Source organism: Cottoperca gobio, chromosome 21, assembly GCF_900634415.1.
Source record: "Cottoperca gobio chromosome 21, fCotGob3.1, whole genome shotgun sequence".
Lineage (NCBI taxonomy): Eukaryota > Metazoa > Chordata > Actinopteri > Perciformes > Bovichtidae > Cottoperca > Cottoperca gobio.
Genome location: NC_041375.1, coordinates 938,997 through 953,996, shown reverse-complemented (window position 1 = coordinate 953,996; position 15,000 = coordinate 938,997). Strand labels below are relative to the sequence as shown.

Below are 15,000 nucleotides of genomic sequence, written 5' to 3'. Positions count from 1 at the left end.
GATGCAGTTCTCCTGCACCTTCTCGTGTCTGTTCTTCAGGATGGGAGTCAAACGAGGAAGCAGGTCTTTGATTGGTGGAGTCATCTTGTGCATTCCTGCAATGAGGAGAGAAATGATCCAACAGCTGTCCAGATGTTCTCTAAGCCCTGAAGTTTAACAGCGTTATAGCTTCATCCTGGAACAAGGTTCCTGCGGCTTCAGGAACGTTAGTCGTTTAAAACAATGAGGACTAAAACGTCCAAGAGTAAAATAAGTGGTATTAGTCACGTTTTAATAATAATAATAATTAACATTTATGGCACTTTAAGCTGGAAGGACACATTTAAAATAAATAATAAATATAAAAAGAACAAGAAAAGCAAAATAAAACAGTTAAACTATTAAAAACTGTATTATGTAAACATTCACTGCACACAAACACTTTAAATAGTTTGTTTACTGTAAGAAACTTCATCATGTTTGGAGACATGATCAATATTACATCTTATTATTACATCTTATTACTTCTGCTACAGAAGAGAAGCGTCACTGCTGAGCGTGTTATTCTAAATGTGCTGTAGACTAATATCGTTACCCGTCATAACAGTAATAATTAATATACAAGTGGAATATGTGACTGTAACCAACGGGTGCAGGGTGAGAACAGAAGAGACAGAGACGTCAGGTCTGATGGCTCTCGTGTTGGTGTTACTCTAGCGAACGACTAGCCCTGATCTGACCATGGACGGGTTGAACAGGCGAGAATAGTTCGCAGCTTACATCCTAATCTTTGAACGACATGCGGAGACGTATTGTAAACACGTTTAGCGACAATAAGCACAAACAATCACGAGGAAACGACTCCGAACAGCAAGAATCCTGCAGCTTCACGTAGAGTTGCGTTATTATCTTTGTACGCTGTTGAACTAAACGTTAGTTGTCGCTCTGTAAAACGTCTTTGTATTTAAAGAACACATTGACGTTGTGAAGACTCACCGATGACGTTCACGATGGCCTTCAGCGCTCCCAGGATGCTTCCCAACACCTCAGGATACTCCTCTCCCAGGTACTCGTACAGCACCACCCCCAAGTGACCCATCAGCTTTTCCTGCAGAGACGGACAAACAGAACATTAGTTTTCTGAAATAAGTTCTACGGTTTGTCTTCGAGTCCGTGCGTCTTCGCAGCGTACCTCCTGGCAGGTCTTCATGACCACGGCTGTGCGGGAGATCAGGTCCGCGGCCTGCTGACGGACTTTGGCCGACTTGTTGTTGAGACGCCACAGCACCGTACCGCAGATCTGAGGCAGGTAGGGCTTCACGCGCTTCCCGAGGGCGTTGACCACGGTGCCGAAACCATTAAGCATCACAGAGTCCTGGAAGGAAACAAGAACGTATGAAATTAACGAACCGCACTAAAGAGAAAGGATTCTTCTTATACCGGACGATGTGGACTCCCTCGTTGCCCTCACCTCGGTCGTCTGTTCCTGGAAGGCGTACAGGATCCCGTCGATCAACTGCTCCTCCAGCTTGTGATCGATGTCCGCAGCTCCCAGGTTGCCCATGATTTTCTCGATGGTCTCCATCACCATCTTCCTGTACTGCTCCGCCTCATCCTTCAGGTCATCGACGATGCGAGAAATGATCTCTGCGGCTCCCACTTTGTTGGCCAGCTCCACCGTGGTGTCCACCAACTGTGGAGCGGAGAGAGACGTTTAAAACACTGCGTTCAAAAGCTTCACACAATAACGTTAAGGGAATATTTATGGTATGTTACAGTGCTAAACTATTAAAAACTGTATTATGTAAACATTCACTGCACACAAACACTTTAAATAGTTTGTTTACTGTAAGAAACTTCATCATGTTTGGAGACATGATCAATATTACATCTTATTATTACATCTTATTACTTCTGCTACAGAAGAGAAGCGTCACTGCTGAGCGTGTTATTCTAAATGTGCTGTAGACTAATATCGTTACCCGTCATAACAGTAATAATTAATATACAAGTGGAATATGTGACTGTAACCAACGGGTGCAGGGTGAGAACAGAAGAGACAGAGACGTCAGGTCTGATGGCTCTCGTGTTGGTGTTACTCTAGCGAACGACTAGCCCTGATCTGACCATGGACGGGTTGAACAGGCGAGAATAGTTCGCAGCTTACATCTTTTTAATCACATATTGTAATTTTTCTTAGGCATCTTGGATCCATCTCGACCAACGAACTCCCCGAGAACGGCCTTTCTGTTTGAGTTTACTGACCTGTCTGTAGTTGCGTCTGTCCAGAGCCATCCTGTGCTGCCAGAAGTGTTTGAAGAAGGGAGGCAGGATCTCCGTCTTAATGTAGTTGGCTTCCACACCATCAGTGCCACAACACTGCTTCACCACCTACGATCAGAACACAAGTCGGAGACTTAGAAATCAGAGGGTTTCAAGGGTTTCTGTGGAGTTCAGATCACGTTAGATGTCACCAACGGGTGCAGGGTGAGAACAGAGTGCACGGACGCATCAGCTCTGCCGATTCTCATGCCGGTGTTAATTTAGCGACGTACTAGCCCTGACGCAGCCATGTAGTGGCTGAACAGGCGAGAATGAGTCGCAGGACGTCACCTAACGTTTATAAAGTACACGTTACTCTTCCCCTGCCTTACCTTGAGCACTATCTTCTTCATCTCCTCGTCAGGGGACTGGAACTCTCTGATGAGGATCAGCATCACCTCTCTGGTGTAGTAGTTTGCATACTCTGCGTCCATCAGGGGGATGAGATAACCGATAGCTTTGAGGAAAGCAGCCAGACCCTGGTGACGAAGAGGGAGAAATAAACTGAAGCTAGCTGCTAGACTACACATTCAAGCATCTCAAGGTGCATTTTAAAGTTTGTACACCTTATAGCTCTGGTAAGTTCTACATTTATATATAGTACATACAGTATAATGGTTATTGCACTTTAAACAATCCAAATGATGTTTTTTAACAGCATTCTACAGAAGGGTGACACATTACAGTGTTCATACTGTGTTTGTAAGAACACTTTGCATCTTATATAAGCTACATTTCAACTTTATTCAGAATCAAAGCACTTTTCAAACCTTGAACGAAACATTAAAATGAAAGAGTTCAGGTATTTGCAGCTCCTGCAGGAAACCTGAATAAATGCATTTGTCTGAAGCTCCCAGCAGAGTATTAATCGTCTTTCAGGTGACCTCGACTGACAGCTACAGCCCCGACAGGAGACTTTATAGCAAGCAAATATTCACACTGGAGCCACATGCAGGCTCAGTGTTGGGTGTGGATCTTGCAATAAACACAGTTTGTTCTTTCTCTAAATAAAAACCTTGGCTTCTTACCTTTCCTCTGTGCTGTCTGATACCCTTCCAGAGCGGCTTGAGGACCGAGTCAAAGGACTCGATACCGTAGGGTGTAGCTGCTTCAGCGAGTGCAGCTATAGCCAGAGCACTGATGGTCCTCACCTTCTGCTGCTCGTCCACCAGACCTGCAGCACCACAGTATATAAACGTTTAAAAGTAGACCACAGACTTTGAGGGGAACCACACTTATTACTTTAAAATGTTTACAAGGTGCGTGAAACTAAGACTGACCGTGTTCGATGATCTCCACCAAGCTGCGAAGGTGGGGCAGAATGGCGCAGCCCATGAGGATGGCGATCTGCTGCACGATCTTGATTCCTGTGTGTCGGGCCTGCCAGGACTTCTTGCTTTTACACACAGCTTTGAGAAACGGCAAGAGGGAGGGGATGCCAAGAGCAGAGGCCACCACGGCGAAGGCTCGGGCTGTGGTGTTTCTGACGTACTCGTCCATGTTGTCGATATCAGGTCGCATTGTGGAGATCATCGTAGCCAGACCGGCAGCCTGAGACGGACAGAGGAAGACAAATGTCAAATATCTCCAGATATATACTGACAAAGTATAAACTCAATCATTTCACTTCAATAATACATTTGAACACAACGTTTGGGGATCACACGTCTCATTCCACGAGGTAATCACAATGAACAGTCACGCATGTCGTCATCAGGGCTGCACAACATCGAATATTAACATCGATCACGACTTTGTCTTACCACAAAGAACACTAACGACTGTGATATTGACTTTTAGATTGTGTGCTGCGCTCATGCACATCAAATGCTTCCTACTAACAGTTCAATACAACAGACAGCAGAGATGCACATTAGCAGGAAGGTAGCACAACATGGAAGTAAAAGCAGAAAGTGCAATTAAAATACTTCAACATTGATCAAAATAATCACTAAAATCCATCTATTTAATGGAATATGTGACTGTAACCAACGGGTGCAGGGTGAGAACAGAAGAGACAGAGACGTCAGGTCTGATGGCTCTCGTGTTGGTGTTACTCTAGCGAACGACTAGCCCTGATCTGACCATGGACGGGTTGAACAGGCGAGAATAGTTCGCAGGAAGCAGAGTTTAATAAAGGGCCCCACGTTACCTTTGCCAAGTTGGAGATGATTTCTCTGCCTTCCACTCTGGCGTAGTAATCCTCATCAATCAGCAGGGGCTCAATCACCACCAGGATCTGCACACAAACACGACAGTTGGTCAAGTTTCTCACACACCATCAAATAAAATGAGCACACATCTTTACCGAGCCTTACCTTGTGTACGTAGGGTCGAACCAGGTCGTCCAGTTTGTAGAGGATGCGGTCGATGACTTTAACCAGCAGGTGGCGCTCCTGGTCCTCCAGGGTGGGCGACATGAGGAGTGGCAGGATCTGATTGAACAGGGGGCCTGCTCCAAACTCACGAGCTTTATCTGTGATCTGACGGAGAGCGGCCTAGAGAAACGAAAGGAGATGATCAGTCACAGTCAGACAGACACACAGTCAGACAGACACACAGTCAGACAGACACAGTCAAACAGACACACAGTCAGACAGACACACAGTCAGACAGACACAGTCAAACAGACACACAGTATTCAGTCTCAACAGTTCTGGTGTTTTGTCTGCTGCTCCCAGCAGAGCATGATGGTCGACACTTCGACCGCCGCTGAAGGCAGCAGCTCCTCAGAGAGGAGATTCTTTAGCAAGCAAATATTCACACTGCAGCCACATACAGGCTGAGTGTTGGGTGTGGATCTTGCATCAGGTTCTGTTGTTTACAAGTGTCCGTGGAAGATTTATGAAATCAGAAACAGACCGGAGGAGCTCAAGGAGAGAAAAGATGTTTTAAAAAGTGATCTTGATCAGCAGATTTGGAAGAGGTTCATTCTGTGATCCAGGAGTTACTGGTAAACGATTTACACCGTCTTCCTTTGACCATATTTCTGAAAGTCTGTGTATATGTATGATGTGTGTATATATGCTGTATACATCTTTCAGTTATATTTGTGTATCCTGCAGCATCTGTTGAGATCTTTCTCTTGTTTGTTACATTAAAAAGTAAAGAAATAACAGCGACAAACCTTCCTCATGGGCGGTGTTCCATTTTTAATCTTCAGCAGCAGCTTCATGATCTTCCTCTCTTTCTGCTCCTCGGGGCTCAGCGTGGACTCGTCCACCTCCACCTAACAAACGCACAGCGAGTCATCAACACATGTTGAACTTCAGACGAACATCCCAGCTGTTGGTTTGACGTATATTGTGCAAACAAATCCGATGCTCACCAGCAGTTTGTCAAAATACTGGATGTCATCAGGCTTGAGGAAGGGGAGGTTTCCTGAGGGCTGGTCATTCATCTGTTTTGTGGTGCGATCCTCCACCTGCATGTGGAAGCCCGTCATGCCTCCAATGGGAGTTGGCGTGGCCGACAGTTTACGGGCCGGAGTGCGGATTGGCACGTAGCCTGCCGGTGGAGGCAAGACCTGCGGAGAAGAAGAATAAACAGTCAGTACTTTGAGTACTTTTAAATTATAGCTACTTGTGCTTTCGTCACTAAATGCAAATTAAAAAAGGGGCATGAACCTTGTAGCCTTCTGGGAACATGGCATCCAGCTCATCGTCTGTGAGAGGCCGGTTCCTCTCATCAATCTCCCTCTCCCACCTCCACGCCTGCAGCTGCTCTGGAGTCATGCTCATCAGGTGACCTGAAGGAAACAGTTAAACTATCAACGGAAATATGACGACCGGATTGTTTAAGGCGTATATTCATATTCTAGCATATTGCTAACCTGTAGACTTTGTATGAACCCTCAACATGCAAGGCACCAAGAACGTTTATTTACCTGGTGTTGGGGTCGCCATGTTCATAGCTGGCGTTCCGATGGGAGTTTTTCCCGGGGTAAGAAGAGGCGTTGATCCCATCTGACTGGCAGGGGTTTCATCCCACCGAGACTTCCTCTTACTGGCCCCGGGGGTTGGAGTCTCGCCCACCGACTCGTCTCCTCTGTCTGTGCGTGGCGTTTCAGCCCAGCCGTTCCCGTGTCCAGGGGTCTCCCTTTCTGTCTTTGGGGTTTCGTCCCAGCGGTTCTTGCGTACGCTTCCTGTTGCTCCACCATGGCCAGGTGTGGCGTGGCCAGGCGTGTCCCTGCCAGGTGTGGCGGCGCCAGCGGGTGTGTGACTGGGAGTGGGGTCCCACATGCGGGTACTGGGAGTGGCCCCTGGGGTGTCACTGCCTTTAGGGCGACCAGGGGTTTCATCCCATCGGCTGTTTGAAGGTGTGTGTGCAGGGGTGTGTCCTGGGGTGTGTCCCGGAGTCTACAAGGGAGCAGAGACAAAGAACACGTGGGATTAGAAACATGAGCTCAGAGATGCACCGCAGAGTTCCAAGCTTCATGCATAAGGTTTGATATTCATGTTTGAAGCTGTATTTCTGCAGCGTTGCAGATAAAGGTTATGCTACACTCACGAGTATCTATCTGTTATGAGTGGCTCACCTCAGCAGAGGAATCCGCCTGGTCCCAGCTGGACACCTTTTTGGGTGTAGTATTGGTGGGGGTTTGGTCGGCTGTCTGGTCCCAGCGACGTTTACGTTTTGCGGCAGCTTGTGAGGCAGCGGACCCGTTGACAACTTTCAGCTCCCCAGCTTTGGCCTTCTCTACCAGCTGCTGACGAATCTCTCTCTACAAGCAGAAACGCACAAACTGTCAGAGAACTGCACTCCAACACAACACAGGATCTGAAAACTGTACATGAATGCAGTCAAAGGGGAAGCCGCTCACCTCCTCTTTGGACAGGTTCTGCTCTAACATGACGTCCACGTACGACCTGACTTGCAGCTTGGGGTCCGGCGTTTTGCCCCCTGCGCGAAAGAGCACGAACAAGAACATAGGACACTCATCAGTACACGCTCCAGGGACCCAACTTATTACAAAACACAGCAAGCACAAAACACAGCCAGCTAACCCTGACTCTCTTAACCAACAGATTAACTTACGTTCCTGTTCTTATAAACAGCTGATTCACAAAACATTCCTACTGAATTACATACAAATATACATTTGTCTTTCTTACATACAGTCATAGCATTCTATTGAAAAACAAGCAGATACATAGAGAGAAGAGCTGAGGTTGTGGTGTTTTCTTAAAGTGGATTAAGAAGTTATAGCCATCACTGATGCAGGGGTCCTGGGCTGTGCTCTTCAGAATACGTACACTTTCAATGCCAAGGGTCCTTCTGCAGTCAGACTTCAACCGGCAGAAAAGAAGCCTAGAAAATGTCTCTTTACCATTAGTAACACTTTGGAAAAGGGTTTGAACTCACACACAACAGTATACCACCTGTGTTGCATTGATTTACGGCACTCAAAAAAACAAAGCATCTTCTTGGGGCATAACCACTAAACTAGAAAAAAAGCATATGGTGGTCCAGATTCCAGGTCCAGATTGTTTATACTAGCATATCAAAATGAAGTCAAGATGTTGGGGCTACATCTAGGAATGACATTACCACAAAATATGAGCATCTACTCTGCATTCAAATATAAAAAAATGAGGCATTGTACATTTAAAGCTTGACTTCCTTTTCAGCACAAAGGTAACTAAAAGGAGAAGATATGTAGTCAAATATTGGGGCAGTAGTTTTCCATCATGACTGCACGGGGAACGTTATCTAAAATTTGTAGGAAATTGATCAGCCAAATAAAAAAAACTTAAGAGGCTCTCGGGGGTTGAGGTTTGTTGTAGCTGGGCTGCATCTGTTTCCCCTCACAGGCCCCAAACAAGTAGCCAGTGGACCCTGACCAAACTGACAAGTGCACAGCTTTCTGTTCCCCATAACCTACACAGGATGAGTTGCTGCACCCTTAACAGAGTGCAGTACAGGACTGGCAAAGCAGTACTGCTGTAGGAGAGAAATTAAGGACAGTTAGTATGGGCCTGTGGTATTGTGGTACACAATTTTTCTTGATAACATATTTTTATTTTACAGAGAGTAAAATTAAAATATATTTACACAACAACTTTGTACAAAAAGCTCCGTCTACATGCCGGCTTCAGATCAGGCCTACCTCGACTGAACCTGATGACCTCAGGCCATTTAAGCTCATAAATATAAACTAGCTGGCTCACAATTATTGTTTGACGTTTTACAATAATTACTCTACACTTAAAATGCCGTTTCCAGACACAGTTTTGAAGTCTTACTATAAAAATGACAAATGGAAATAACCGTCATCCTCAGATCTATTGGAAAAGCTGGCCACACTTAAGTTATAACGAACGTGTCATGTCCTTTGCTGAGGCACAACGACTTTGCATATCTATCAAGTTTGTCAAGCTAACAGGTGGTGAAGTAACCACGAGTCTTAAATTACAGCCCAGATAAAGAGAAACTGGGAAGACAAATTGGACCTGACGTATGTTATTAAGTACCCCAGATATAACCCGCATGATCTGGAGGCGACTACGTCAAAGTGACCAACACTATTTCTCTCCACTGCCTGGTTTAGGATGTAAAGCTCAGTCTCTAAGCGAGCAGGTTGTCGTTTGTCATCAGTTACTGAGCTCAGCTTGGTATAGCAGTTTATTGGCAGGTGGAATACACCGTGGCTAACCCTCAAATGTATTTATTCATCCTCACAGGCTACGACAAGAGGACACTTTCCCATCATAATTTAGGCTGACGCTCACACGGGATTGTTAACCCTTCGACTCACACACAACCCATCTGCGACCCACGTTTGTTAGGTGACATTCCCCGTTTGAACACCTAACCACCTCTCCCACTGAAAAGCATGGTAACCCTCAATTTTATTGCATGAAAATACTTTCCCAAACCAGAGTACTGGGGATAAACTTCGAGCCCACGCTGACATTTTCTGCAAAGTTGAAAGTTGATACAAATGTAGATCCTATATTAGGAAGAAAACTTACAAAGACACAAAATGTTCTTGGACCACAGAGGATTGACCACGGGGAAGGCATCAAGTCTGGGAAGCAAGCTATTGCATTGTGGTCGAAGGGTTAAAACAGCAAAACTATGGGTACAAAACCGTTGGTAGTCATGGGGGTCACAAAAAAGTGAACCATGAAAAGGGGGAGGAATGTCCCCCGTTTCCACCGAAACGGGGGACGGTGTAATGAAACCAAAAAATAGCTAAATTTACCATCTGCAAAAGGGTCGAGACGCTCAGGTGAGATGATCATCATTCGGCGCCGGGCTTTGTATTCATCTTCCCGCTCTGCGATCTTCTGCGGACGATGTTCTGCAAATGGGTCGTACTGCAAAACAAAGACGGGGTAAAGAGTGTAAGTATAAACTGAAAGGTAAAACGGTTCTTTTCAAGCGGGGAAAAACTGCTTAAAATTCTACTTTATTCTGCAATTTGACACAGAATGTATTTGATAGCAACACAGATATGAAAATATGATATTTAGGACACGAGTAACACATACTTGTTCGTCTGACTGAGGAATGGCATTGAGTATCGCCACTGGGGCATGGTACCCTGGCTTCTTTTGTCCCAACAAGCTTGTTGATGAATCCTCTTCATCATCCTGAGGGAAGAAAAAGGAGTCTAGTCAAAACACACCAAAACAGCAAAACTCTCCGAGCTCATGTGCAACACACAAAGGGGAGAAGTCAAGAAATACATCTGTTCCCTGGGCAGTAGTGGAATCTAATCTACTCAAGTGCTGTTGTTAAGTACAAACTAGAAGGACTTGTACTTTTGACTATTTCCATTTTGTGCTACATTATACTCTACTCCAATACTGACAATGTCTGACAGCCTAAGTTAACAGTTACTTTACAGACTACGAATATGGTGATTTAGAAAGTTTTATTTATTGGGTGAAAAATACATTCCTACGTTTAAAAAAGTGCATTTCAAAGATGAAAAGGCACTGCTTTCTGAGCTCACGTAAAGTTGACTTCTTGTAGTTCTCACAGTGAAAAGGCTACAAACATGTGATCTTATAGATTTTGATGCATTGCTGTAGATTAAATTAACAGGATATAAAGAGTTAAACTTAGCACAACCTACAGCAGCAAACTGAAACAAACATGCAGCAGAAATATTAATCTAAAAGCATCATATCTAATCTTGATACGCTGACAAGGAGACGTTTACGGCACATTAATTAATTAGGTTTTGAATGCACAACTTTAACTTCCTTGTTTTTTTTTTGCAGTGTAGTGTTTAATACTTAAGTAACAAGGGACTTCCTCTACAACAGGTTTGAGAACACTTACATCCTCCTGTTCATTGGCAGCGATGGAAGTGACATATCCAGCGAAGCGGCTGTCGCTGCCTCCATAGATCTCCTGGTCAAAGAATCCGGTGGAGTCGAGGCCCACACCCTGGTCTCCTTCCTCCAGCAGGGTGGCCTTCATCCCCTGGATCTCCAGGATCTGGGCCTCGATATCTACAGGGACATTAAGAAACAAACAAAAGAGTATAAGAAACAAAACAAAACACCCGACTGCGGCACAAAATGGTGTGAACTGCGTTTAAGATCGTGAATTGTTACGATTATACTCGCATACCTTTACGTAAGGTTTATAAAGCGGGACTTTAGCGTAAAAGAGAGTATTTCCAGTGTGGTATCAGTACTTTCACTTTAGTAAGACGGGATATAAATACTGACTCCACCACTGCTTACAAAGATACAGAGATAATCCCACATTAACACAAATAGCTAAACATTTCACTGAATGTAGGCCTAAGTGTGATCGAGTGGTGTTGATAAAGGAAGCTAATGCTAACAGGGCTATTCTGTGCATTTAACATTAAACAATAAAACATAGTGATTGACTAGAGGTAGTTATACACGAACACATGTGCTTGAATAGTAATTGGGGATGTCGGTGAGTCGGGTGGTGAAGTTGCATGTATATCCAAAAATAAAGAATAAAAAGGGGGAACTATTGCAGGGTGGCGGTAGCTAACTAGCTAGCTAAAAAGCTAACTAGCAACAAGCGCCATTATCCAAGACGTCCGCGTTGCGTCGCAGCACGGCCTAGTGGTTATCGTATTTAAAATAACAAATGAAAACATCAAAATGTGCTCCAGACACGGCAACATTTACTACACAATTTCTTGACACATAATATCGTAAAAAGTAATCTGAAACAGAAGCTATTTAGCGATATTTTGCAAGTAATTTACCTTCGTGCGTTTTGGCGATCTTCGCCATTTTGGTGGTGGTTCGAGTCTGACACCGGAAGTGTGTTAATCCAGACTTCCGTCTCCTTCTAGCTGTTCTCAGATCTGTTTACAAATGTTTTTATGTTTCATTTTTTTGTTGAAAGCTAAAAAGAAAAAAAGGTTATCAGCAGATTAATCAAGTCTATTTGTTAAGAGGTACAAAAAAGTATTGACCCTCAATTTATAATACTTTGGAATAATGTCTTGTTTGGATTACTGTTTCTTTTTTTTACTAAAATATATATTTACAACTCAAAATTAAGCAAAATGCAAAATGCTTTTTTGAGCTGACTGTACAATACATGTATTCTATATCTAAAAAATTATATTTTTTATTACAACCTTTAGTCTCCCTGGCTTGTTTGTAATTGTAGTCTCAATAAATCCAGTGCTGAAAATACTTAAATACTTAAAGCAACTAAAGCTGATAAATAAATAAATATATGACTCAATAAATACATAATTGAAATGATAAAGACTGAAATGTAGAAAGTAATCTTCGATTACGCAGGTTAATAAAAAAAATAAAAATATGTACAGAAATAGAAAAATAAATAATTAATGAGCACACAGCCCTATGCTAGTATAGTAACATTAGTATTATAGTAGATAGAACAATAGCACAAACTAAATCTGTTTACAATTGTTTTTGTCTATTTCTATTCCCATTTTTGTCTGTTACGTTATGCCATGAGCTCAAAATAAAGGGAATTGAATACATACATAAAAAAGAAGAAGAAATAAATATAAATATAAAATGGGAAATAATTCAATATAAAAATTAATGAAAAAAATAAGCAATTTTTCAAATCAATACATTTTTATTAATTTTCTATTTCTGTGCATATTTAATTATTTTCAAAATAACTTTCACACTTATTTGATAATTAATTTTTATTTTAAATATTTAAATAATTCTTTAAATAACCTATTTATTATAATGGCAGCTTCCTCTTTATTTGTGTAACCTTAAAGTACACTGTGTTACTCATGTTACACACTCGTGACATTCTTGCGCGAGGCACAGACGTCAGTAATGTCAGTTGACGAACATAGGACTGGCCAATGAAAAAGCTCAGAGGGATACCAGCCATCCAATGGTAGGCCGACATTTGGAGAGGAGGCGGGACATATGCCAACCTGCTTGTTGCAGAAAGTGAGCGAAGACGTCAAAGAAAACAGGGACCATGGCGCGAGGGGGTCGGAGCCTGAGGAGAGTAGCCGAGTGCATGAAAAGGTTACCTTTGACAGCCAGTCGGGACATACAGATTAGGAACAACGTAAGGTAAAGTGTTTTAATCTTATATATCTTGATTAAAACTGGGAAGTGTCAGGAGCAGACACACCTCAAACAATAAGAAATAGTTAGCTACAGCACCAAAGTATTCAGTTAGAAATGTTTATAGCGGTTTAAGCTAGCAACGTTTACTATTCATGCACCGTGTTATTAGCTTTGTAAAGCTAATAAACATGCTAACTCGTAGTGGTGGAAAGTTACTAAGTACTTTAACGTTACTTAAGTAACGTTAAAAGTACTTAAGTACACTTAGTACTTAAGTACTTTTCATGGCTTCAGATTAATAATATAAAATACCACCATTAATAAATGATGCATTGTTATAGATTAAGATAATTCTGGGGTAATATACCTCGCAGATAAAGTAATGAAACATTAAAGTGATGTACACATGAATGCCTCATTACTAGTATTACTAGTATACATATTCTGATTTTTTTAATAATGTAGAGGTTTGGACTCTTTCACTAATTGCAGACTCGTTACAAACCAAACAATTAATTAAACAAACAACCTTCTTATAAAAAGTGATGTTGTTATAGATGAAACTACGTCTGCTTAATCTAGACCAGCTCTTACATATTAATGCACAATGATAACAAGCCAATAATTAAATATGTGTAATGATCTGGAATGAACATTCTGCATACAAGTACTTTACTTAAGTACACATTTGAGGTACTTGTACTTTACGTGAGTATTTTCTTTTCATGCCACTTTATACTTTAACTACACTACGTTACGTTACAGTACTAATTGTGAACCATTTAACTATGATAAAAAACGTAGATTGTGTTCTAACATTATTACATTTTAATTGTATGACAATATTATGGTTTCACATTATTATTATTACTATTATTATTATTTATTATTATTATTATTTGTATTATTATTGTTTATTATTATTTTTTTTATTTTTATTTTGTATTATTGTATTATTATTATTCTTTTTTAAATTATTATTATTATTATTATTATTATTTGTATTATTCTTATTCTTTTTATTATTCTTATTCTTATTATTATTATTATTAACAGTTACAATGACCCTTAACACCCTAACATAATTATAAACCTGAGAAACAAAATAGCATATAACTATAACCCTTATCTAATCTTAAACGAGGTAGTTCACACTCTCCTAAAATGTTTGTTTGGCTGTTCAAAATGTAATGTTCTGAAGAGTTCCTTCGCCTTGATGGTCGAAACGTTACTTCATTAAACTTGTAGTATTCAAACTCCCTTTTTGCCCTGCAGCTGCACCTTTTTTGGGTTCGATGTGTACACTCTCCTCGTACTCTGCTCTAAAGTCCCAATTTCTCAACCACAACTCTCTATATCTGCACCCAGACACTTGCATGGACTTGTCAGTTGGAGGTCAGTGTCATGTGAACGCTGTATCACATTTCAGGTAGTAGTGAATGGGCTCCCTCTGAACTTAAACAGGAATTCGAAGCATCACGTCACGAGAAGCACAGCAAAGGTGTCATGCGTATTAAGCTGATGGAGATATTGATATTTAAATGACATTAAGTGGTGATATAGTAGCTGGGTGAATCTAAATATGTGCCCTCAGGGTTTTGCCAGGGAACAGTCACAGCGACCCTGCAGGACCTGAGTTATATTTCCATATGGAGGTTAAAAGCCATCCAGGATTAACAATCCTCTCATCATGGTGTCACTGAGGATCTGCTCTGTGGGGAAACAAACCTGCAACTTATTATTATTTTGATGATTAATTGAAGGTGAAGTTTTAAAAAGTGAAGAAAACAAGTGCATAAAACCCTTGGAAACACTATAAATGAGTCTATAATAATAATATAGGGACTTGTATCACATTCAAGTCACAACACCGCTCAGCTGTCTCTCAAGTTAAAACCATGTTGCACAGAGAATCACAATCCTATTTGTCTAAACTAAAAGCACCTTGAACTGACAGGCTTGAATATTAAACTGTATTTTTGTTGGCAGGAAATTGACTTCAGTACTCATTAGTGTATTAGAAAGTTAGTAAAAGAGTTAGCAAACAGAAAGTAACTGCTGTATATTTGAAATGCAGACAAGCTTTGAGGTCTTGAAAGCTAAAGTTGGACTTCTTGATTTTGATTTACTGGCTTCTGACTTTGACACATGAAGTCTTTCCATGGAA

At 41.7% G+C, this 15,000-nt stretch overlaps 2 protein-coding genes across 7 annotated transcripts in view; one reads left to right on the top strand and one right to left on the bottom strand.

The window, feature by feature from the left end:
- sf3b1 (splicing factor 3b, subunit 1) overlaps nt 1-11,681 on the bottom strand; it is a 13,910-nt gene extending 2,229 nt beyond the window's left edge. Inside the window, exons 1-20 of one of the 3 annotated variants that reach the window (XM_029458413.1) lie at nt 11,513-11,540; nt 10,597-10,769; nt 9,798-9,899; nt 9,509-9,623; nt 7,124-7,203; nt 6,839-7,024; nt 6,188-6,659; nt 5,928-6,049; nt 5,630-5,827; nt 5,429-5,530; nt 4,620-4,799; nt 4,454-4,540; nt 3,582-3,852; nt 3,330-3,475; nt 2,634-2,780; nt 2,245-2,370; nt 1,451-1,672; nt 1,172-1,354; nt 976-1,087; nt 1-95 (exon numbers count right to left, since the gene is read on the bottom strand). The exon at nt 1-95 is cut by the window's left edge and continues 26 nt beyond it. In XM_029458413.1, coding sequence (XP_029314273.1) covers nt 1-95; nt 976-1,087; nt 1,172-1,354; nt 1,451-1,672; nt 2,245-2,370; nt 2,634-2,780; nt 3,330-3,475; nt 3,582-3,852; nt 4,454-4,540; nt 4,620-4,799; nt 5,429-5,530; nt 5,630-5,827; nt 5,928-6,049; nt 6,188-6,659; nt 6,839-7,024; nt 7,124-7,203; nt 9,509-9,623; nt 9,798-9,899; nt 10,597-10,769; nt 11,513-11,540 — 3,147 coding nt within the window. Of the gene's footprint in view, nt 96-975; nt 1,088-1,171; nt 1,355-1,450; nt 1,673-2,244; nt 2,371-2,633; nt 2,781-3,329; nt 3,476-3,581; nt 3,853-4,453; nt 4,541-4,619; nt 4,800-5,428; nt 5,531-5,629; nt 5,828-5,927; nt 6,050-6,187; nt 6,660-6,838; nt 7,025-7,123; nt 7,204-7,228; nt 9,485-9,508; nt 9,624-9,797; nt 9,900-10,596; nt 10,770-11,512 lie in introns of those variants that run through there. The other 2 variants (XM_029458414.1, XM_029458415.1) reach the window with 2 other exon arrangements.
- A 1,000-nt stretch (nt 11,682-12,681) lies between these two features.
- coq10b (coenzyme Q10B) overlaps nt 12,682-15,000 on the top strand; it is a 6,476-nt gene continuing 4,157 nt past the window's right edge. The window contains exons 1-2 of one of the 4 annotated variants that reach the window (XM_029458417.1): nt 12,696-12,836; nt 14,109-14,228. In XM_029458417.1, the coding sequence (XP_029314277.1) occupies nt 12,739-12,836; nt 14,109-14,228 (218 nt within the window). In that variant the 5' untranslated portion in view covers nt 12,696-12,738. Of the gene's footprint in view, nt 12,837-14,108; nt 14,229-15,000 lie in introns of all 4 variants that reach the window. The other 3 variants (XM_029458420.1, XM_029458418.1, XM_029458419.1) reach the window with 3 other exon arrangements.